A 25,336-nucleotide genomic window follows, 5' to 3' on the forward strand; every position below is an offset into this window, starting at 1 on the left:
CTATAAAAGAAAATTTTCATCCTTTTATCTGTGTAAAAGTTGAGTCTCTTAATCAAGAATCAAAATTTGCTGGGGGAAAAATCAAGATATACCTTGACTTCGCTCTGACCAATCCAATTCTTCTCCAAATGATATCTAACCTCCCCATCAATATGACCAACATACTTCTTCAGCACTTCAGGCCTCAGGAACTCACTTACAGCACCTCGAACTCGTCTGTGATCATCCCCAACCAACTCCAGCATGTTCCTCCTCCCTATAATCCTCGGTATCGATTTGGGCTGCTGAGGAACAACAGCCTCATGTGTGAATATGAGCTTGTTTGCAGCTGGACCAGTCAGAAATATAGTAGGAGCACCAAAGAGTGTGAGCTTCGATATAGGCCCATACTTTTCTATCCTCTGGGCCAGCCATTCTTCGCCTTTATTGGTCCACATTGCATGAAGAAGCCTGAGGCTCTGGCCGATGAAGGGAATGCCCAGAGAGCCAGGAGGGAGTTTTTGGTGTTTTTTCATTGATTTGCTTAGGAGATAGAGGACAGGGAGGAAAGCAAGAAAGAGAAGTAGGAGAGGCATTGAAGACAATTTAGTGTGCAAGACAAGTTGAATGAAGGCCCTATTTATATATACATATGATGCTGTTCTTAGTATTTTGGAATATATATTAAGGAATTAGAGAATGCAAGATTCCTTTTCAGGTCAGAACAAAAGAGGATCTAGTTGAGTAGCTAATTAAGAATCATGAAAGTTAGAAATGGAACAAGGGAATTTTTGGTTTAGGCCCCTTGTTTAATTCTGATTTTGAAGTACATACTTCAACCAATAAACTCTTGAACAAAACTCTCTGGATTGTATTTGACTAGCACTCATTTTCTTTTTTTAGAGATCAAAATACCCAAAAGGGCCTATGGTAAATCTTGAAAGTATGACAAACTTTAAAATAAGACACCCCTCCCAAAGGTCTTCTTTGCTTAATATAATAAATAGATACTAAGAGCATAATCTTGAAAGAACCAGCGAAAGAGATTATAATTATCTCTCTTCATGGTGTCAGAGTCATTAAAGTCCATCAAAATAATTTTCCTTGAAGATTAAAGATCAATGCATTCATCCTAGCATCTATCATTTCACTTCTGTTTCGTAAACCAATGATTGAATCAACTATTATGAAAGGATCCATCAATAATTATGAACGGAAAGTTAGTTCAAAAGAAACAAATAATAAGGCCTTGAATTTCCATATTCCAACATCAGAAGATCAAATTATCCCAAAAGTTCATCTTTGTGCCCTCTGTATTTGGAGACATAGTTATTTATACCATCTAAACTATTTTTTTACTACTTACAATCATTAACATTGGTTGGAGTTCGAAAAAATGAGACTGAAGAACATAAAACAAAGCTTTATTGAGTCAAAGGTGTATATTTTCATCTTATTTCATAACTAAAAAAAGATAATGAAACGATTTACATAAAGTAACAACATCGTTAAAAACGAAGTATGAGAAGAAACAAAATATAGGCTTGAAAAAGAGAGAGTCATGGTGGCTGAGGAATCAAAGAATGTCATACTTCATTATAACACCCAATTGGCAAACTTATGCATCAGCACTATAAAACAAAAAGATTTAGGTATCAATTTGGAATCTTAAGGTTCTGAAAACCAGAATATTCCCATTGTCCAAGGATCCAAGAAAATCATCTAGATGTGTCAAATGCTTATGAGAATCAGTCCATGTCATGCTAAGACTGTTATTATTATAGGAGATAATCCAAATTTTAAGGCCCTCAACTTACAAGTTCAACTAGTAGTCCACAAAGAAATCAAAAAAAAGTTTCAGCATAGAATTCAAATTAATAATTTTATACATGATAGAAAAATAAATTCCTTTTGTTCATATTGTCTCTTACAAAATAAAGATATCGAGATGGTGAGTAGCTATCCAAGAGACAACTAGAAGAGTAGGATTGTTACAGTGCCAATAAGTAAATAAGTTCCAAACTTTTTATGGAAAACTTGATCAAATGGTTTCTGTTCATTTTATGCCACAAAATGCAAAATTTCCAAATGTTGGCCTCCTCAATAGAAACTAATGGTATAACTGTTCAAAGCTGTACATCACATTTTATTTTCCTTTTTCCGGAGAATTAAAAGTGTTTGGCACCTCATCAACAGAGTGATTTTGTTGATGTTCCTTGAAACAAGTTTTATGATGAAGATTTGTCTCCTGTTGAAGTTCATAAGTTTTTCTCCAAATCTGCATTTTGTACTTTCAGTATTTTTCGTTTCACATACTGGTACCTCATCATATTTGTATCCCGTATCTATACCAGCTATATATATAACACTTCTTGATGAGAGACCAGATATTTAATTGTATTCAAATTATTGAACTATCGCATACATCAATCTTATATTAACTGAGGCGACGATACTCAGAATTGAACACGATATTAGGTTTTCATTAATCATTTGATAAACACAGGATAATCCAATAGGATTATCTTTGTTCTTCTAATATTAATTCAAATACACATAACACAGTGCGTACATAATCTAAGACATTAATGTATGTTGACATATTAGTATTATTAGGGACTCTATTGTAAGTTTTGTAGGCGTGACTTAAAGCCAAAGATTCATACATGAATTAGGTTTTCATTAAATGGTGATCAGCGCACAAACTAGACGGACACCCCCCCTGGCCCTTTTTTCTCCTCCCGCGTGCCCGCCCCCCCCCCACCCCACCCTTCTCTCGTCGATCAAGCGAAAAAAAGGCCCCCCCCCCACTCCGTTCTTCCGTGTCGGCGGCGACGCCACCAGAGCATCGAGCAGCCCCCCCCCTCTTCTTTCTGTCGATCAACGAGCCCGCGCCCGCCTGGTTTGACCCCTGTTCTCGCTCCTGTTCGAGACCCGAACCCCAGCCCTCCTGGTTTTCCCTCCTGTCCGGAGCCCAACCGCCGACCCCCCCCTGTGTCCAATCAAACCTCCGCCTACCCCATTTTACGGACCGAACGGGGTGTGGTGTGGTGGTGTGTGTTTTTTACCCCCCCGACCTCTGTTCCCAGACCGAACCCCCCCCTGATCCGCTGACCGCCTGTTCCCCGACCCGAACCACCCCCCGTTGCCCCCCTGTTCCCAGACCCGAACCCCCCCTCTAAAATTCTTTCTAGCCGCTGCCACCTCGAGCTCCCCCTCCCTGCTGCGCTATGCCGGACCTAGAGTTTGGCATGGGTTCCCTCGACTCAGTCCTCGAACTGATGACAGGAAGAGTATATATCTCACTTCGATGAGATATATTACTATTTTTGGTTCTTGTTTCCTCTGAGAAACGAGAATTTGTTTGAGATCCTCCTCTTGTTGTGCAGCAGAGGTGCTGCCGAAATTTTTACTGCACACAACAAGGGTTGGAAGAGAAGGTGACCAGGTGTTGGGTCTGAAGCCTGTTCGATGGAGGAGATCATCAAGAAGTTGAACCCCGCGGAGGTGTCAACTTTGATGAAGCTAATGAAGTTGTCGGCTGGTGAGAGTGCGACAAAACCATCGAAGAAGTTGGAGCTTCCGACCATCGACCTGAAGCTTGATGGACCAAGTACGTACTTGAGCTGGTCACGACGGGTGAGATACACCCTTGCAGGGAGGAACCTGGAGGGTTACCTGACAGGAGAGGCGACAGAACCGGAGGAGGACTCAGAGGGAAGAGATGAGTGGAAGACCACTCATATGTTGGTGTACATCTGGCTTCTCAACTCGTTGGTCCCAACGATCGCCGCCACGGTAGATGGCATTGAGAAGGTGAAGGACGTCTGGGAGAAGTTGAGGAGGACGTATGATGGAGTGGGGAATAACCTGAGGGTATTCCAGATTAAAGGAGAGATCGACGCCACAGTCCAGGGAGAGCGGACTGTACAGGAGTATGCCACAGAGCTTGAGCGTCTGTGGCTAGATTATGATCACTTCTCACCTCGGGCGAGCTGTAAGGACCCGGGATGTAAGGAGCGGGAGGCCTTCCTACAGGAGCGGACTATGGTATTCCTCAAGGGATTGACATCAGAATTCGCTCAGCGAATTGCGTTGCTGCTAGCTCAGCCAAAGATTCCCACGCTTGAGGAGGCTATCTCTGCTATGATCCAGGAGGAGACTCGCATTCGGCTGCAGGCGGTGTACAGGAGTATGCCACAGAGCTTGAGCGTCTGTGGCTAGATTATGATCACTTCTCACCTCGGGCGAGTTGTAAGGACCCGGGATGTAAGGAGCGGGAGGCCTTCCTACAGGAGCGGACTATGGTATTCCTCAAGGGATTGCCATCAGAATTCGCTCAGCGAATTGCGTTGCTGTTAGCTCAGCCAAAGATTCCCACGCTTGAGGAGGCTATCTCTGCTCCGATCCAGGAGGAGACTCGCATTCGGCTGCAGGCGGGGACAGGTGGACTTCCTGTGGTGAAGTCAGCACTGGCAGCCTCTAGCAACACTGGACCTAGGGGAGAGACCCGACAGTGCTACAACTGCGGTGCGGTGGGTCATCTACGGTATGCTTGCACCAAGCCATCTAAGGAAGGAGATTCGGGTGGACGTGAACAGTTCGGAGGTCGTGGTCATGGCCGTGGGGGTCGACGAGGTGGAAGAGGAGCAGGAAATCGGGCGAATCTGACGGTAGCAGAAGAAGAAGAAGCTGAGGTGGTCTTTACAGAGGAGGATCGTGCTCTCCTCACGATACTCAGGAAAAAACACCAAATAGCAGGGGATGGAGATTTGAGGAGTGGGACTGCGGAGGCATCCACTTCGTTCTTCGTCAGAGGCAATACTGCTACCTATGCTCATCCAAACAAAGGTACTGATGACATACATGCTCTTGCTTCTATGTCTCCCGACAGATCATCAGAGTGGATAGTCGACTCCGGTGCATCTCGCCATGTGACAGGTAATGCTAGTGAGTTCTCATCATATACTCACTTAGCATCGCCTGATAGTATTCAAACAGCTGATGGTACATTTCAGCCGGTGGTTGGTAAGGGTACAGTCGATTGTACTGGTTCTGTAACCTTGTCCAATGTTTTGCATGCTCCTTCTTTTCCAGTCAATCTTTTATCCATTAGTTCTATCATCCTCCAACTAAAATGCATTGTTTCCTTTGATATTCCCAAGGTGATTTTCCAGGAGAAGGGGACAGGGCGGAGACTTGGGACTGGCACATGGCGTAGTGGACTGTGGTATCTGGATCGTGATGGGCTGGATGCAGCATTGGTGTCAGTCATAGAGGAAGCAGGAGTAGGATCCAAAATGAGTGCTGAAAATGAGTTAATGCTCCATCACCAGCGTTTGGGACACTCATCCTTTAGTGTTTTAGGTAGATTGTATCCTTTTTTATTTGAGAAAGCAAATAAACAGAAACTTGTGTGTGATGCATGTGAGTTTGGAAAGCTTACTAGAAGCTCTTATGTTAGTTCTGGTCATAGAAGTTCTCATGCATTTGACCTGGTACATTCAGATGTTTGGGGGCCTTGTTCCACAAGTTCTATGAATGGATACAAATATTTTGTTACATTTATTGATTGCTTCTCTCGTGTTACTTGGTTATACCTGATGAAGAATAAGAGTGATGTGTTTGGGTGCTTCCAAAATTTTCATAAGACTGTTCAGACTCAATACGGAGCAGTGGTGAAAGTATTGAGGTCAGATAATGGGACAGAGTATACCAACAGAGCCCTTGAAGAATATTTGCCAGCTCAAGGAATACATCACCAGACAACCTGCCCATACACACCAGCACAGAATGGGGTAGCGGAAAGGAAGAACAGACATCTGTTAGAGGTTGATAGAAGCATGATGATCTCTATGAATGTCCCAGAAACATTATGGGGACAAGCAGTATTGACCGCAACAGCGTTGATCAACAGAATGCCCTCGAGAGTGCTGGATTGGAAGTCTCCGTGTGAGATATTGAAGGGAGATAATGGTGGGATCCTTCCACTCAAAGTATTTGGATGTGTGTGCTTTGTGTAGGACAACAAGCCATCTGTCGGGAAGCTTTCCCCTAGAGCTGTGAAGTGTATCTTTGTGGGATATTCTGCTACTCAGAAGGGATATGTTTGCTGGAGCCCGGTGGAAAAAATGTTGTTTGTGAGCATGGATGTGCACTTTCGAGAACTCGAGCCATATTACACCCAGAAGGTAACTTCATCTGCTAGTAACTCGCCCAATACTAGAAGTATGGGGCGAGAGGAGGAGAATGGTGAGATACCGGAGAGCAATAATGTGGAGAAATCCATTTCTATATCGATTCCTTGGGAGGGAGAATTGGTTGAGGAGGAGTTAGTTGAGGAGGAGCAGGAGAATCAAGAAGAAAAGGAAAATGAGACAAGAGGTGTTAGGCCCACTGTTCAGGGGGAGCTACTAACATATAGTAGGAAGGGCAAACAAATTGCAGGAACAGTACCTACAGTGCCACTAATGCTGCCAAGTCTCTTGCCAACGCCTACCCCGACTTCTGAAATACCACCAATTTCATCTCAAGGTGATAGCATTCCTACTGATAACATTCCTCTCCCTACTCCTCCCACACCAATATCAGTACGGAGGACTACTCGCAGTAATGCGGGACATCCTCCCGATAGATATGGTTGGGATCTTGCCCAATATGTATCATATTCTAGTATCCACCCTGCATATGGAGCATTCATTGCATCATTGGACTCTGTTACTGTACCTAACAATTGGCAGGTTGCTAAGAAGGACCCAAAATGGAAAGCGGCTATGCACGAGGAGCTAGGAGCTCTAGAGAAGAACCGCACTTAGGAGCTAGTAAAGTTACCAGAAGGAAAGGGAGCAGTTGGATGCAAGTGGGTCTTCACTGTGAAGCAGAATCCAGATGGACAAGTTGAGCGCTACAAGGCTCGCCTGGTGGCAAAAGGGTATAGTCAGACATATGGCATCGATTATGATGAGACTTTTGCACCGGTGGCGAAGATGAGCACTGTTCGGACCTTAATCTCTCTGGCAGTAAATGGTGGATGGAAGCTACACCAACTAGATGTGAAGAATGCATTTCTTCATGGAGATCTAGTGGAGGAGGTATACATGGAGATACCACCAGGATTTGGTACAGATCAGACAGTGGGAAAGGTCTGCAGATTGAAGAAGTCTCTCTATGGTCTGAAGCAATCTCCCCGTGCTTGGTTCGACAGATTCAGAAGGGCTATGATTGGTATGGGATACCAACAGATCAACGCCGACCATACAGTGTTCTTTCGACGGAGTGGAGGCCACATTACTATGCTTGCGGTATATGTGGATGATATGATTATTACAGGGGATGATGAGAAGGAGATTGCCCAACTCAAAGTGAGACTGGGTAAGGAATTTGAGGTGAAAGATCTTGGCTTGCTTAGATACTTTCTTGGAATAGAGATAGCTCGAGGAGCGGAGGGGATTGTCTTATCCCAGAGAAAGTATGCACTGGATCTTCTCAAAGAGACAGGGATGTTAGGGTGCAAACCTGCAACTACACCGATCGACCAGAAGTTCAAGCTAGGTGCTGAGACTGGAGAACCAGTTGATCGTGACAGATATCAGAGGTTGGTGGGAAGGCTGATCTATTTGAGTCACACACGTCCTGATATTTCTTTTGCAGTAAGCGTGGTGAGTCGCTACATGCACGATCCGAGGAAGGGTCATATGGACGCTGTGTACCAGATTCTGAGATATTTAAAGAGTGCCCCCGGAAAGGGGCTGATATTCAAAAAGAATGGACATGTGAATATCGAGGGTTATTGCGACTCTGACTGGGCTAGCTGTGCTGATGACAGGAGGTCCACCTCAGGATACTGCATCTTTATAGGAGGCAATTTAGTCTCGTGGAAGAGCAAGAAGCAATCAGTGGTGGCGAGATCGACAGCTGATGCAGAGTATAGAGCTATGGCCTTAGGAGTTGCTGAGTTGCTATGGTTGAAGAGTATGCTGTTGGAGCTGAAGCTGGATCAAGGAGCTAAGATGAAGTTATGGTGTGACAACAAGTCAGCTATCAGTATTGCCAACAACCCAGTGCAGCATGATAGAACCAAACACATCGAGATCGATAGGTTCTTCATCAAAGAGAAGTTGGATAGTGGACTACTGGAGCTAAGTCATATTGCGACTAAGGACCAGGCAGCAGATTGTCTGACTAAAGGGCTCAGCTCAGTAGATATGATTAGAGGATGTGACAAGATGGGCTTAATAGATATCTTTCGCCCATCTTGAGGAGGAGTGTTGACATATTAGTATTATTAGGGACTTATTTGTAAGTTTTGTAGGGGCCTATATAAAGCCCAAGAGATCTCATAATGAATTAGGGTTTTCACATTCTACAATGTATAATACAAATCTTCAATCATGAACACAACGATGGATCTTGCAACTCAACAGCCTGACTCAAGTATGTTACTTGGTTACAATACATCAAAAATTTATGCTGCAACGTTTACTCAGATTTAACAGGAATATGGTTACCACCAGTTGCAATCTTGTAGAGATATAATGCAGTCATAATTGCACTGCAAGAGATTATAGAAGGAACAAATGAGCTTGGAATGTTTGAGTGTAGAAACTCTTGGTGATAAATTTTTCTTTATTATGTCTAAATTTACAAGTGAAATGGAGACTTGTTGGTTCAGAAAAAATAAAAATCAATAACCTAAAAGAGTTCCTAAGAAAATAAAACAATCCATCTCCCTGAAAATGGTGTGTCATTACTTTAAATGTTTTACTAACATCGATAGAAGGGTGAGAATGGAAAATTGAAGCTATCCAAAGAACTAACCTGAGGGCAGCAACTATGCCCGCTGGCATTATCTTCAAGGTCTGAAGCTACCCTTTGTCCTGTAACATATGTTAATGCCAGCGAACAAACTGTGACACATTCAATAATTTCAATAAATTATTTAGACAATGACAAGGAGATAAATCATCGGAAAACCAAAATGAATGACAACATAGAAAGGAATCGAGTAGCTTTTTGTTTTCTTAACAGTGTATCAGTGACAACACAAATAAATTGAAATTGTTGAAGCAACTGTATCAACAACAGGAGGCAATACTGGTATGTCCAAATAAACACGGAGCTCATTTATTTTGAATTCTCTAAAATTCTATTGAAATATCTCAAAAATTGGTTTACATCTTTACTTCAATCCAAAATGAGGTGACAATGTTTAAGCGAGAGGAAAAAAACAACCAATGAACACTAATAGGCAATGGTTATTCACAGGAATCTATCAGAGTTATTGTTCTAATACGGAGCTCCACATTTTTCCATATTGAGACTAGAGATAATGGACAACGTTATAATTGTTCTTTAATTTATCAACATGGGTAATATTTTCCTGAAGATTGTAATGAAAGTGTTAAATCTCTTAAGTAGTTTACAATTCTTCTATGTGCATACTGATTTTGTTTTTAGCTATTTGTCTTTTGCAATAAAAAGAAAATGCAAAGACACTCGGTTATTGGGATGGAGATGGCACACCTTAATATATGGAGTTTTCTTGGGAATTTTGGGATGCTATTCTATCCGGCAAGCAAAACACAAGAACCAAACAAAACTTATTTGCCTGACCTCAAAACAAGCATAATATAAGACTACCTGCAATGTCCAGTCTTCTTAATACAAAATAATCTCAACAAAAAAAAAAAAAAGCAAAGTTAAATCATTATTTGGACCTCCTCAGTCTAAAACAAGCACAACAAAACAATACTCATCTCTCCTAATCCTCAGCAAACACAAAATCCAACACTTACAATAAAAGAAACACAATAACATTGCAAAAACTAAATCAATCCTAATCGGGCCAAGATGGCGAAAAAAGAGAATAAACTTGAATCAGTTTCGACGAAGAACGCGAGGTAAGAATTCCTGCGCTTCTCAAAAGCACTGAGGCTGACAAATCCAGAGAGGAGGAGGAGGATGCCGGAGCCAACGCCACCGGCCAAAGACGCAGTGCTCCCTGTCTTGGTGTAGCCCATGAGGCCACCAACGCTCACCAATAGCCCATACGGGATCGTGAAGCAGAAATCATGCATCTCCTCCCTCCCTTTTTTTTTATTTTTTAATGCTTGTTTTTGGGTTTTTATTTTGGTTTTTGTTAGATCTTGTAGAGTTTTGTTGGGCTCGTGGTATGCACTCTCTATGAGAGGCACTATTATTGCTATTGGCAAAGTGAAATGTTTAGGTAGTGTTGGATTTGGTCATGGATTAGTCAGAAGTTTGAACATGTTCAGGATCAACGTGACAAACTCAACCTTGCTCGAGTCTTGGAGTTTTGACATTTTTTGGCATTATAGACACTAAAGCACATTGATTAATATGTGATTATACGCACATATTATGTATGGAGAAGACCTAAATAGAATACATATCCTTCGTGTGATTGCTCTTGTTCACAGAGTAAAAAGATAAAGAATGTTAAAATTTTGCTATTGATGTAACTGATCTTAAATGTAAGGGATGTATTTACAAAGGATGTATTTACAAATAACATTTTGAGATCTTTATCGGTATTTAAAATTTCTTTGAAACCTATTTGTCTATCTATTGAAAGAAAAACTACCTAGCATCAATTTGTTCAAGACTTTTTAAAAAATCTAAATAATGTTTCATAACAGATCAAACAACTTTGAAAGATAAAAGATTCCTAACATGGAATCGAAGATAAAAGATTTCTTTTTTATAGCCCAACCTGGAATCGAACTCAAGACTGTGGAATCCATGTTGAAATCTCTAGGATTTTTTAATATCACTTTTAAGCCTTATTTAATGATAAACTCCAGATTCAAACTTGCTATTATTTTTCCTACAAATACAAAACAAGAAATTGGGGGGAAAGTTTCCTAACAATTTATAATCTTGTTTGGAACAAATATTCTCACCTGGCAATGGTGTTTCTAAACCCTGGCTCAAACCTTAAAAGCCTCTCACCAATTCAGACTCGTTTCCTCTCTAACATCACCAATCTCCTCCAAACTCCAAACCCTAACCCTAACCCTAGAATCCCCATGGCCAGCACCCCCTCAAAAAGACCATTTTGCCACCGCTGCACAAAACCCCACCGCCTCTGCCTCTGCTCCCGCCTCAAGACCCCGCCATTGAACAACCCGATCTCCATCACCATCCTCCAACACTCCCTCGAGAAGCGCCACCCTCTGAACTCCACCAGGGTCGCCCAATTAGGGTTCAAGAACCTCGCCGTGGTCCCCGTCACCGACGTCAACTTCACCGCCCGCTTCGCCGTCCGCCCAGTCGTCGAAAGATCGGATTTTGATAAGACCCGTTTAGCTGGTTTTGATAATGGAGACGGCTCCGGTGATGGGTCCAGTCCTGATCAATTGAAGAAGTTGAAATGCAATGGGGTTGAGGGTGGTGTAGAAGCGACTTCTGATCCAAATCGATCGGATTCCGTCGAAAGATTGGATTTTTCAGGTACCCGTTTGGTTGATTATGATAATGGTGATGGTTTTGATAATGGGTCTTTTGTTGATCAATTGACGAAGCATAAAAGTTCAATGAAGAAATTGAGATGCATTAAACTCGAAGATGGGGTAGAAGCGGTTTTTGACAAGTATCGACTCGCTTGCTCTGCCGGTGAGCTTGTAATCGACATTGAACGCACTGCGAAGCCTGATATCAGTTGGGTTCTGAACACTCCATTCGGCCGAGTCTTGGCGCGTAATGAATTTAGGGTGACAAAGTTACAGAGGAAGCAACTGAAGCCTAGTAGTGAAGAGCTTGAAGATTTCGAGGAGTTTGACATTGTGATACCTCCAGGAGCTGCACTTCTGTTTCCTGGAGGGAAGTCGAGTTTCGATCCGAAGGAAATGGATTTCGAAGTGAAGCATTTGATTGTTTTGGATGGAACTTGGGCGAAGGCACAGAGAATGTACCATGAGAATCCATGGTTGAAGCTTTTGCCACACATAAAGTTGGATTCGGAGAAGGAGAGCTTGTATAGTGAAGTGAGGCATCAACCTAAGGTCGGGTGTTTATCGACAATAGAGAGTATTGTTTGCGCATTGAAGGGACTGGGGAATGATATGGAGGGATTGGATGATTTATTGGATGTTTTTGAATCGATGATTATCGATCAAAGGCGGTGCAAGGATGAGAAGTTCAAGGACAAGGATATGGCGTAGAGCGCATTTGAGGTAGTATTCTGATTGCGGCTGGTAATTCTTTGGACATCTGTGATGTTGGCGATGAAATTTTATAGAGCAGGTGGAGGAAATGGGATGTGTTCTATTGGGATTTCTCTGCTTGCTGGCGTTAAGCGCACGTCCATCTGTAGAACTTTCGCACGTAATGAAACAAATGTTGGGGATTGTTTTAAGATTTTGATCTCAATGCCAACAAAATCTGCTGTATGCTAACATTCTACTGGTGGATCTTGTCAGTATTTTGGTAATTAATAACCTGGTAACTTTTATCAGCTTAATCCTGCCAAGATCAACTTAATGAAAGTTACATTTGCTGGATATGATTATCAATATCCAAATAACTAGTCAAGTGGGATCAGTTAAAGTTTGGTTTGATTTAGATACATCATAAGTCAAGCTCGCAAATTTACATTTTAAATTTTAATATACACATCAGACTGAATTTCACGTATTTAAGGAGGCAGAGAGGGTACACTGCATTACTCTCTTACACCACAGTAATATTTACAACAGATAGCAAACTAGAGGACCACTCTAATGATATTTGTGGTTCTCACTTATACTAGAGCACCGCCAGGATTTTCCTGAGCTCATGCTTCTTCCCAACAATGCATCCATTACCGACCAATGAGTTGATCCAAACCTGATCAGATTTCACTGGTTCATCGTCGTCATTTCTGTGCCAGCTCCAAAATGCATGTGTTTCATTAACAATCTTCAACTCGCCATGGCCAAAGCTCGCTTCACGAAAGATTGACCACTGTGGCTTTGGGTTTCGATACCTATAATTAAATTATGACAGAATAATATCAACATCTTTGAAATTATGAAGGCATCTCCCTAAAGTATACTTAACTTACCAATGAGCCAATCCTTCTCTATTGCCTCCGTCACCGATGGTTATGTGTACAGCACCACAAGGATCCAATATATCATTATAGACACGTTCCTAGATCAAAATCATATGTTATATAAACTTCTCTAGGAGTTTAAACAAAGAAGTTTTGAAAAATAAAATGCAAATTTCTGCAGATTACCGAGCGTTCATAAGCATGAACATGGCCCGCGAGGAGAATATCTACACCAGCAGCATAAAGCAAGGGCTCCATTGAAGCCTTCATTCTATTACCTTCACCTTGGTGTGCCCAATTGCTATTGTACCATGGAGCATGTAACAATACCAGCAGCCATGGTGTCCTTTCTCTGTCAACCTTAGCAAGATCCTCCTACAATGGTAGAATATGGAATCAATATTCTTATTAAGAAGTAGACACTATGAGAACGAGAACAAGAAAATATAGCTCTTTAGCTTTAGTTCAGCCAAAATAGAGCGACCAAAGAGGTCTTGTAACTAGATGAGTCCCAGTCAGTTATGGTTTTCCAATTTCATATGATTATTATGTCAATTTGTTTATGTTAGGTTTTGTTTTCCAATTATTTGCCAACTATACTGCCTTCCACCAATTTAATTTTCTGCTCCGTCATATAAACAAATTGACTGTAACAGAGTCACAAAGTCAATCCTGAAAGAAACGAATTCCAAATAACCTTTAGCCAAGCATACTGCTCCGAGTACTCATCGTAATCTGTATAAGAACCAAGCATGATAACATGAACCCCCGCCACTTCAAAAGAGTAGTACAAGTTTGAACTAGATCCACTCTCTTCATAAGGCATCTTCCACCTTGCATTATACGCTTGAAACCCAGACTTCAGAAGAAAGATCTTCTCCTTCTCATGATTTCCTTCTGTCGTCATCCATGCCCTTGCACTGGCAAGCGGCTGCACCAGCGCACCAAAAGAATCCCAAAGGTGTTGTTGGTAATCAGCGTATGAAAGGTCACCAGGAATCAGATGTAAATCGTATTTGCATTGTCCTATGTGATCTAGAGTGGTTTTTGTCCACTCAGTTTGACCGAGATCACCAGCTACTGCAAAAGTTACAGGAAACCGAGAAGGAGGCGTCTTCAATTGGAACTCAGGATCCTGCCCTCCACATCGGTAGAAATAAACTGTGTCATCTTCAAGGGGTCCGATAACTACATGGTGTATAGTACCTGAAGAGTACATTAAGTAGCTGTAGGATGTGCTTTCTCCTTGAGAAGACGATGTGTATTTTCCATGTGAAGTTCCATATTCAACAATTGAAGGAGAGGATGTGTCATCAGTTATCCATGTGATTCTCATGTGTTTTTCTCCAGCCAATGAAATGTGAACCTGAAAAAGAGCAGAATTATGTAGATATTTATATGAATTTAAGTTAGTGAATAGTCCAATGTTGAAATATTGCTTGCGCCAAACTGCCAAATTATGATATATTTTCCAAAAGATAAATAGAAATACTTACCAAAAATGCAATCTTAATTTCTTCAGCAGCATTTCTTTCCATTTCCAAAAGGGTCATTTTATGTCCTAATAAAGTTCTGAGAACAGTTGCCAGCACAAGCAATAGCTTGGATCGCAAGGGTTTTTAATTCCACCAGCATTCACGTATTTTGAACTTGTTCACAATATTTTTTTGAACCTTTTATACATACATATGGTACATTGTTTTCTTATTAATTATTGTACCACTGCTCAAAATTATTTACGAGAAGTATGAATATGGAAATAAAGAAATCACTATGTGTTTTTTCCGCTAAGCCAATAAACCTATCCTTGCATCACTATGTGTTTTTTTCCCCTAAGCAAATAAAGCTATCATTTGATCTATAAATCACTAGTTGCTAAATGAACGAAAATTTATAAAATCATGGGATATATAACCACATGAAAATCACAAATTTTGTTGTAACCATACTTAATTGACATTTGGTTGAAATGAATAAAAATTGACAAAAATCGTGGGCTAACCCATGAAAATTGCAAATGTTGATGTGCACATACTTTACTTCCATTCGGTCAAAACCAACAAAACTTGACAAAAATCGTGCATTATAGCTTCTTAAATTAAGAATTTTGAACTATGCATACCTAATTGCCATTTGATTGAAACGAATGAAAATTGTCAAATATCAGAGGTTACAAAGCATGAAAATTGCAAATTTTGATGACACAAACTCAATTTCCATTCGGTTGAAATGAACGAAAATTGATAAATCATGGGTTATAGCTTATGAAAATCTTGAATATTTTGACATATGCATAGTTAATTACCATTTAGTTGAAATGAACGAATATTAACAAATCATGGTTTACAACCCATAAAAATCGTGAAGGTACACACACTTAATTGTCACTTGATCAAAATGAACAAAAATTGACAAGAATGATGGATTGCACAGGAAATTGCAAATTTTGTTGTACAAATGCTTCACTTTTATTTCGTCAAAATGAACAAAAATAACAAATATTATGGAATATAGCACATAAAAATTGCGAATTTTGAAGTACGCATAGTTAAGTATCATTTAGTTGAAATGAATAAAAATTGATAAAAACAATGTTCTAACCCATGAAAATCAAGAATTTTGAAGTACGCATACTTAATTGTCATTTCGTTGAAATGAACGAAAATGGACAAAGTGGTGGGTTAACACATGAAAATCACATATTTTGATATACATGTGCTTCATTTCCATGGAATCGAAACAATCGAAAATTGAAAAATAATCGTATGTTACTTATTAAATCGCAAATATTTAACTGCATACTTAATTGTCATTTGGGTGAAACGAAAAAAGATTGACATGAATTTTGAATTTATGGATCATGAAAATAGTAAATTTTGGCGTACACATACTCCACTTTCATTCATTCAAAACGAACAAAGATTGACAAAAATCATCGTTATAGCCCATGAAGATCGTAAATTTTGAAGTAAGCATACTCCATTATCATGTAGCTAGAACAAACAAAAATTCACGAAAATCATCAGTTATTGTTTATGAAAATCGTAGATTTTGAAGTATGCGTAGTTAATTATCATTTAGTCAAAATAAACGAAAATTGACAAAAACCATGGATTATAGTCCATGAAAATAATAAAATTTAAAGTATGCATTGCGATTTTGGTCGAAATGAACGAAAATTGACAAAAATTATAGTTATAGACCATGAAAATCATAAATTTTGATATACACATACTCAATTTTCATTTGGCCGAAACAAATGAATTCACAAAAATCATGGTTTCGAGTCCAAAAAAATCGCGAATTTTGAAGTACATGTTTAATTATCATATGTTCGAAATGAACGAAAATGAACATATATCATTAGGTTGAAGCCCATGAAAATCGTGAATTTTGGAATATGCATATTTAATTATTGTTTAGTCAAAATGAATGAAAATTGATAAAAATGTTGAGTCATAGTCCATGAAAATCAAAAATTTTGAAGTAGACATAATTAATTGCCATTTGATTGAAACAAATGAACATTGATAAAAATTGTGGGTGATAGCCCATGGCGATCACAAATTTTAATGTACACATATTTCATTATCATTCAGTAAAAATGAATGAAACTTGATAAAAATCATGGCTTATAACCCCTTAAATTGTAAAATTTGAACTACTAATTACCATTTAGTTGAAACGAACGAAAATTGATAAAAAAAATTAGTTATAGACTAAGTTGCATGGAAACGGGTACAGGTACGGGTGTGGGTATAGGTACGGGACACGTCAAAACTATAAAATGTAGGGTAGGGGGACACGGTTATATATATATATATATATATATATATATATAGAGAGAGAGAGAGAGAATAATGATCCTATAAACTAAGTGGAATAGAAGCTCTTTATGCCACTGAAATTGTTTTGTCCATTGATTTTGCATGGGAATTTGTGCTATCATGTGATACAAATGGAGGCACAAATCTCAACAGAAAGCATTATGGGTAGCCCAAATCTACAAGCATAAAATGAAAAGGGATAACAAGTTTGGATGACAGTGTCTTATCCATAAGTTATAGGAGGCTTTACGATATATAATATATATATTATATAATAATACTATATATAATGTATACATTATATTATATAACAGGTAATATTATATATATATATAGAGAGAAGAGAGAACTATGCACTAAGGACCATCCACCAAACTTTCTATCCATTGATGATACCTAGATATCCATGCAATATATAAAGCTTTATATATATATATATATTAATATATATATATATATAAGTGGATAAAAAATTAGTGACCAAAGGCCTCTTGTCCACTTAAGTGACATACTAATTCACAACTCTCTCTTATATTATTTATATTAGATATATATATATATATATTATATATAAATAATTAATAATATATATATAATTAATAATGTACATGAGATCATTTTTTCCGCTTCATGTGTCATTAGAATTAAAATTATGATCACATTTTAAGTTACTTTTATCATATTGACTATCATAAATTGGAAACTGTTCACTTTTTTACTAGACATCCAAACGATCCTTTTAACTCTATAGTTTTGAACTTAGGTATGGACTGAAACGAACCTGACCCATATCTAACTAGTTTCAAGAAACAAATGTGAAGTGTAAGCTATACGTCCAAAAAGTATTTTAAATTAACACTTAGATCATATAATTGAGTACATGTTGTAATAAATGAATGTATATATTCAAGAAGTGTCCATGAAGTTTGGGTATGGGAAAGTGTCGGGTATGTGTCTGGTATGGGTACGGCTTCATTATAGAAGTACCTGGGTAACATAGGTTATAGACCATGAAAATCGTAATTTTGATGTATACATTCTCAATTTTCATTCAGTCAAAATGAACAAAAATTGATAAAAATCCTTGATTATAACCCATGAAAATCGTGATTTTTGAAGCACTTATAGTTAAATATCATTTAGCCAAAAGGATAGAAATTGACAAAAATTGTAGGTAAGCTAATGTAAAATCATGAATTTTAAGCTAAGCGTAATTAATTATCGTTTAGAAATGAATGAAAATAAATAAAAATTGTATGTTATTCATAAAAATTGTGGCTTTTATAATACGCATACTTAACTATTATTTGGTCAAAATGAATGAAAATTGACAAAAATGATAGGTTGACTGCCCATGAAAATCGCAAATTTTAATGTACATATACTTAATTTCTATTTGGTCGAAACGAACAAATATTGACAAAAATTATTAATTATAGCCCATGAAAATCGTAATTTTTAATCTACTCGTACTTCATTGCCATTTGGTCCAAACGAAGGAAAATTAACAAAAATCATGGATCATAGCCCATTAAATTACGAATTTTGAACAATGCGTACTTAATTGTCATTTGGTTGAAACGAACAAAACTTCACAAAAATTGGTTGTTATAACCATGAAAAACGTAAATTTGATTGACACATACTCAATTTTATTTTGTCAAAATAAATGAAAATTGGCAAAAATAATAGGCTAAATCCCATTCCCAAATTTAGAACTACGCGTACTTAATTATCATTTGGTTGAAATGAACAAACATTGACCAAAATTGTTGGTTATAGCCATGAAAATAATAAATTCTGATGTAGACATACTCAATTCTCATTCTGCTGAATTAAACAAAAATCATGGATTATAGCCCATAAATTGTGACTTTTGAAGTATGCGTAGGAATGAAAACTGCAATACATCATGGGTTAATAGCCCATGAAAATCGTGAATTTTGAACTATGCGTAGTAACTATCATTTAGTGAAAATGAACAAAAAATTACAAAAATCATAGGTAGTCTATGAAAAATGTGAATTTTGAAGTATACTTAATTGTCATTTGGTTAAAATAAATAAAAACTAACAAAAATGTGGGTTACAGCCCATTAAAAACACACATTTTGATGTACACATACTTCATTGTCATTTAGTCGAAAAGAACGAAAATTGACAAAATTCTTCGACTATAGCCCATTAAATCACAAACCTTGAACTACGCATATTTAACTGCAATTTGGTGGAGATGAACGAAACTTAACAAAAATAGTTAGTTATAGACTATAAAAGCATAAATTTTTACGTACACATAATCATTTCTCATTCGGTCAAAACGAATGAAAAGTAAGAAAAATCATGTGTTATACTCCACAAAAATCGTGACCTTCAAAGTACAAATAGTCAATTATCATTTAGTCAAAATGAACGAAAATTGACAAACATTGTGGGTTATAATTTTGAAGTACGCATATTTAGTTTCCATTTTAATCAAAATAAATGAAATTTGAGGGGGAAAAGGGATTATATCTTGTAAATTTCGTAAATTTTGATGTACACATATTTAATTGTAATTTGGTCGAAATGAACGAAAATTAACAAATATTATGAATTATAGCCTATGGAAATCGCATTTTTGATGTAAACATATTTCATTGTCATTTGATCAAAACGAATGAAAATTGACAATTCGTGGGTTATATAGCTCTTTAAATCTCGAAGTTTGATCCATGCATATGTAATTATTATTTAGTTGAAACGAATTAAATTTGACAAAAATCATTGGCTGTAGATGAAAATCGTATATTTTGATGCAAACATACCTAATTTTCACTGTTATAAATAGCGATATATAGTGCCGCTAATAGCGTTAGTGATCCTTTCCCGCTACGCTATCGCCCAATAGCTACGACTTATTACAGAATATGCGCTTTCCGCTCGCAAAAAGCAGCCAATAGCGCGCCATAGAGGTAAATAGCATGCAATTCAGGTAAAATTCCGCTTTTTGGCCGCTATTTAAAAGCAGTTCGAGTTTTTTTTAAATTAAACCTGACCCGCAACCACTACATCTCACCTCGTCCCGTGATTTTTGGTGTATTTCCACCGCCTCTCACAGCCTCCGGCACCTCCCTCAATACTTCCTCTCACATCCTCTCGCGGTGAGCTCCTACTGCAGTCCTCTCATCCCTCAGCACTCCCTCTCACCTCTTCTTGTCGTGAGCTCCTCCTACTGTAGTCCTCTCACCGCTCAGCTTATCTTCTCGAAGACAACTCTTTGACTCCTCGGTCTCCTCCAATCGTCTTTGGTATTATATGACGGTTACATGTCTAATTCATGTTTAAGATCTCTTTAAATCATCAAAAGTGCACTTTTAGATTTTCTAGATTTTTTTTGAATATTTATATATATATCTAAATTAGACCGTCATTTGACTTTGACCTATTTATTGCTATTTTTTCACAATAGCCCCCAATAGCCTTGGCGATGACTCACCGCTACATAACGTTATCTGCTATCGATAACCTTGTTAACTTCTATTCGGTCAAAATAAACAAAAATGGACAAAAATCATGTGTTGCATAGCCCACGAAAATCGTAATCTTTAAGGCACGCACATTTAATTATCAATTAGTCAAGGAATGAAAATTTCCCAAAAATTATGAATTTAGAAGTACATATAGTCCATTATCGCTTAGTCAAAATGAACGAAAATTGACAAAAATCATCAGTTATAGTCCATGAAAATCGTGATTTTTGAAATACGCATATTTAATTGTTATTTCGTCAAAATAAAAAAGGACAAAAATCGCGGGTTATAGCCCATAAAAATCACAAATTTTAATGTACAAATGCACAATTGTCATTTGGTTAAAATGAACGAAAATTGAAAGAATTATGCATTGTAGTCCATGAAAATTGCAAATTTTGACGTACACCTACTTTGTTGCATTTTGTCGAAACGAAGGAAAATTAATAAGAATAGTGGGTTATAGCCTAATAAATCATGAATATTGAACTACACCTACTTAATTACCACTAGTTTTTATGTACGTGCATTAAATATCAAAATAATTTACTTTTTTATTTTATCACTATAAATAAGTCAGATTCATTTTAATTATTAGATTTGCTATAATTTTTATTTAAACATTATAAAAAAATTGATGTAATGGATTTTTGTACTAAACTGGGATCAATATACTTAACTGGGATATCATAATTGATTTTCGTAGAAAAAGATATCAGTTGACATAAAAATATCTTCAAGCAGAATAGTAAAAGAAAATAAGTTAAATTGATACTACATGTCATATTCTAAACTCTACCAATCTCAAGCTATAATATGAAATCAAGGATGAATAACAATATCATTATGAACTATAGTTCTAGTAATAAAAAAATAATATTTCTTATTGCATTGAAAATAGAATTACACTGCACTTTTCAACATGATATAAGCTCATGTTTTATAATAAACAATCTCAAAAGCAAACATAAAAAAAAAGAAGTATGATAAACATTATATATATATGAGATCTCAGCCTACATTATTTGATAGACTTAAAATAATAAAAAGACAAAACTAAAGATTAATAGTAACTATAGTATACTTTTATGTGATAAAAGCAATCACATAAACATACAAAAATACTAAAAAGTTTGCATAAAAATTCCTTCTAAAAATTCCTAATTTTACTCAAAATTGAAGTTATAGTATAAAATGTTCAAAAAAATATTATTATTTATTCTTTTTATTTCATATTTTAATTGAGCCAAGATCAATCTTTCTCCACCTTTATCTTTTTATTGGGTAATTCTAGAGTAGCGTCTTCATCATCTACATCAATTGTGATATCAGGTTGGAGTTGAATTTCTTAAAATTAATCTCTTCAAATAATAAAGTCTAACACCAAAATCAATCCATTTGTCTTTTGCTGAATCCCCCTCAAAAATCATAACCCTAATCCATGAAATATGTTTGTACATAATGAAGAACAAAAGACAATGTCAAGAGACAAAAAAGAAAAAAAGAAGGAATTGAATAAGAATCGTTAGGTTTGTACTTGATAAAGAGCAAAAGACAAGATAAGAGTCCAGAAATATATTAGGATATACTTGGATCAATTAAATTATATTGTTACTAATAATTGATATGCATAAGAGACAATGTGTTGATAATATTAAACTATAAAACAAATTGTATGGGCCCTCTTAACATAATTTTTAATGCAAGCAACTCCCAAGATTAATTTTAAAAATCTCTTAGTTTTATGGAAGAGTTTGGGTGTAAAAAACAAATGTTAAATTATGTTATCTGATTATAGTAGGATCATATAAGTTAACCCCATACATAAAATTTATTTTAACCAAAACCTATATATAAGTATTATAATTGGCATTGAGATCAAAGATACGTGTGAGATTCTCTTTGATTTTTGTACAAACAGTATCTATTTAAATAATTATAATATAATTAAACTTTGTGATCTGAAAAGAAATCAAACATACAATATAATTAATTACTTTAAAATAATCTAATCTAATTTAATAAGAAGAAAATAGATGAAAGTACTGTGAAAGTTGTTGTAATTTTATAATTCATAATTCTTAAACAATCTAATATATTCTAATAAGAAGAAAATAACAAAGACACATATTTGTTTAAGGAGATAAAAGTACTGTGAAAATTATTATAATTTCTTAATCTAAAAAAAGATCAAATATACAATATAATAATTGCTTTAAAATAATTTAATCTAATCTAATAATAAAGACACATGCCTGTAGAAGGAGATAAAAGTGCTATAGAAATTATTGTAATTTCTTGGCTTATATATATTAGTATATGATGTTGCATGTGAGAGGATAATAATTATAAATAGAGTTCTATTTAAATAATAATAGTATAATTAATTTTGAAACTAACTATGCAGTACTTTGAACTACTTCAATTTTAGTCGGTGAGAGATCGTCACTTAGTGTGTAATTATTAATCATATAGCATGTGAATAATTATTTGCAGATTGACATTATTAATCATGTAGCACGTAAATAATTATTTGTAGATTGGCATTATTAATCATGTAGCACGTGAATAATTTACAGTTTGATCATTGATCACATATAAGAGCGAGGGGGTAAATTTGGCATTTAATAAATCGTCTAATTAACCTAAGCGTACCGTGAACTACTTGAATTTTAGTCAGTGAGAGATCATCACGTTGTGTGTAATTATTAATCATATAGCATGTGAATAATTGTTCTCAGATTGGCATTATTAATCATGTAGCACGTGAATTATTGTTTGCAGTTTGATCATTGATCACATATAAGAGCGAGGGGGTAAATTTGGTATTTAATAAATCGTCTAATTTACCTAAGCTGCTCTTTCATTCAGGTTACATTTCAATTTAAACTATATCCTTATCTTCATACTATGTATATCCAATAAGAATTCATCAACTTATCAACTCACTCTTACTTAATGGATCAGTATTTGAATTCTAATGGTATTTTTGTCTACCAAAAGATTTTTCCGAACTCGTGCTTTTAAAGGGAGTATGATTTGGTTAAAACGAATCAAAATTGACCAAAATCGTTGGTTATAAACCATGAAATACATAAATTTTGATTTATACATACTCAATTTGCATTTTGTCAAAACTAACAAAAATCAACAAATATCAAGGGTATAGTCCAAAAAATTGTGAATTTTGCAGTACCCGTAATTAATTATCTTTTAACGAAAATGAACTACAATTGACAAAAATCATACATGCCTATGAAAATCTATATTTTCGAGTACGCATACTTAATTATCATTTGATAAAAAAAGAATAAAATTGACAAAAATTATAAGTTATATAGCCTATGAAAATTATAATTTTTTATGTACAAATACTTAATTGTCATTTGGGCGAAACGAACAAAAATTAAAAAAAAACTGTTGGTTAAAACCATTGAAAATCTTAAATTTTGATGTACACATATTTCATAGTCATTTGGTCAAAATAAATAAAAGTAGACAAAAATTATGGGTTATAGCCTCTTAAATTGCGAATTTTAAGTCACGCGTACTTAATTCATGTTTGGTTAACTAACAAAAATTGACAAAGGTCATTGGTTAAGACCATGTAAATCATAAATTTTGATGTACACATGCTCAATTTCTGTTCATTCAAAACAAATGAAAATTGGCAAAAAAAACATAGGTTATAACCCCATGAAAATTGTGAATTTTGAAGTAGATGTAGTTAATCACCATTTAGTTGAAAGGAACAAAAAAATTGATAAAAATGGCAGATTATATGTTGCCCATTAAACCGCAAATTTTGAACTACACGTACTTAATTGTCATTTGGTTGAAATGAAAGAAAATTGTCAAAAATTGATCGCTAATGACCATAAAAATCATAAATTTTTTATTTACACATACTTAACTTTCATTCGGTCAACACGAAAGAAAATTGATAAAAAAAACATATGTTATAGTCGACAAAAATCGTAGATTTTGAAGTACGCATAACATAGTTAGTTATCATTTAGTCAAAATGAGTGAAAGTCATGGTTATAGAAAATCGTGAAATTTAAAGTATCTAAAATTAATTATCATTTAGTCAAAATGAACGAAATGTTGACAAAAATCGTGAGTTATAGTCCATGACAATCATGAATTTCGAAGTAAATATACTTAATTGTCATTTGATTGAAATAAACTAAAATTGACAAAAAAAATGGATTATATAGCCCGTGAAAATGCAAATTTTCATGTACGCATACTTCACTCTATCGACGGAAACCAACTAATTTGGACATCTTATCAAAAATTTTAAGTCCCTAAGTTGCACTATACCACGGAATTAATCACAGGACAGTAGAGCCAATTCAATTTCAATGGAATTGAAACAAATTAGTATTTGAAATCAGTTACCTGTTGTGGCTCAGAAGAATGCTTGGGCTTCCATGGAAAGCTTAGGGCTTTGCGAGGCTTAGGCCGAATATAGTCCTCCTCCGACGATCCAGCTTCGATCCCAATCCCAGAAGAAATTAGGGTTAGAATCGCTGCAGCTAAAAAGATCAACTGAAGTTTCATCCCTTTTCTCCCCACAAAATTTCTAGAGCTCAATTTGATTGAAATCGCTGCTTACCCTTATAAAAAGCTTATTGGATTTTTTTTTTCCTCCCTAAAATGCCCCTCTATGTTTTGTCCTGAGTCTACTCCTCTACACGTAGCATGCAAAGATTTACTATATATGCTACAGTAATTAATGTAGCATTATTATTTTAGCAGCAGTACCATAACACCAAATAAGATATTGTATCATTTAAAAATTACTGTAACATTTAAAAAATGATTACTGTAGCAAAAATATAAAAAAAAATGAGCTGCTTTACACAGGATGTACACTAGCTTGAGACGAAAATATGGATTGGGTATTTTGGGGAGAACTGAATGATTTATAACAGAGTTAAAATAATAATAATGTTCATT

General features: G+C 36.2%; 4 protein-coding genes across 4 annotated transcripts in view; 1 reads left to right on the forward strand and 3 right to left on the reverse strand.

The window, feature by feature from the left end:
* Nucleotides 1-575, reverse strand: part of LOC109847957 (cytochrome P450 716B1-like) — a 2,260-nt gene extending 1,685 nt beyond the window's left edge. Inside the window, exon 1 of the mRNA XM_020417186.1 lies at nucleotides 93-575. Coding sequence (XP_020272775.1) covers nucleotides 93-575 — 483 coding nt within the window. The remainder of the gene's footprint in view (nucleotides 1-92) is intronic.
* On the reverse strand, nucleotides 8,458-10,083 carry LOC109847296 (protein FATTY ACID EXPORT 5-like). The gene is given in 4 exon segments (XM_020416531.1): nucleotides 8,458-8,530; nucleotides 8,797-8,843; nucleotides 8,845-8,885; nucleotides 9,851-10,083. Coding segments are annotated over 4 exon segments (366 nt in total). The 5' UTR covers nucleotides 10,056-10,083.
* Nucleotides 10,852-12,440, forward strand: LOC109848322. The gene has a single exon (XM_020417766.1). The coding sequence runs from the start codon at nucleotides 10,908-10,910 to the stop codon at nucleotides 12,159-12,161; it is 1,254 nt and encodes a 417-aa protein (XP_020273355.1). The 5' UTR covers nucleotides 10,852-10,907; the 3' UTR covers nucleotides 12,162-12,440.
* On the reverse strand, nucleotides 12,538-24,979 carry LOC109848321 (purple acid phosphatase 18-like). Its single transcript, XM_020417765.1, has 5 exons — nucleotides 24,776-24,979; nucleotides 13,731-14,399; nucleotides 13,220-13,408; nucleotides 13,043-13,131; nucleotides 12,538-12,964 (listed from the first exon to the last, which is right to left on the reverse strand). Exons 1-5 carry the CDS (start codon nucleotides 24,935-24,937, stop codon nucleotides 12,745-12,747), a joined length of 1,329 nt encoding a protein of 442 aa, XP_020273354.1. The 5' UTR covers nucleotides 24,938-24,979; the 3' UTR covers nucleotides 12,538-12,744.

This window comes from Asparagus officinalis, chromosome 7, assembly GCF_001876935.1.
Source record: "Asparagus officinalis chromosome 7, Aspof.V1, whole genome shotgun sequence".
In the NCBI taxonomy this organism is placed as follows: domain Eukaryota; kingdom Viridiplantae; phylum Streptophyta; class Magnoliopsida; order Asparagales; family Asparagaceae; genus Asparagus; species Asparagus officinalis.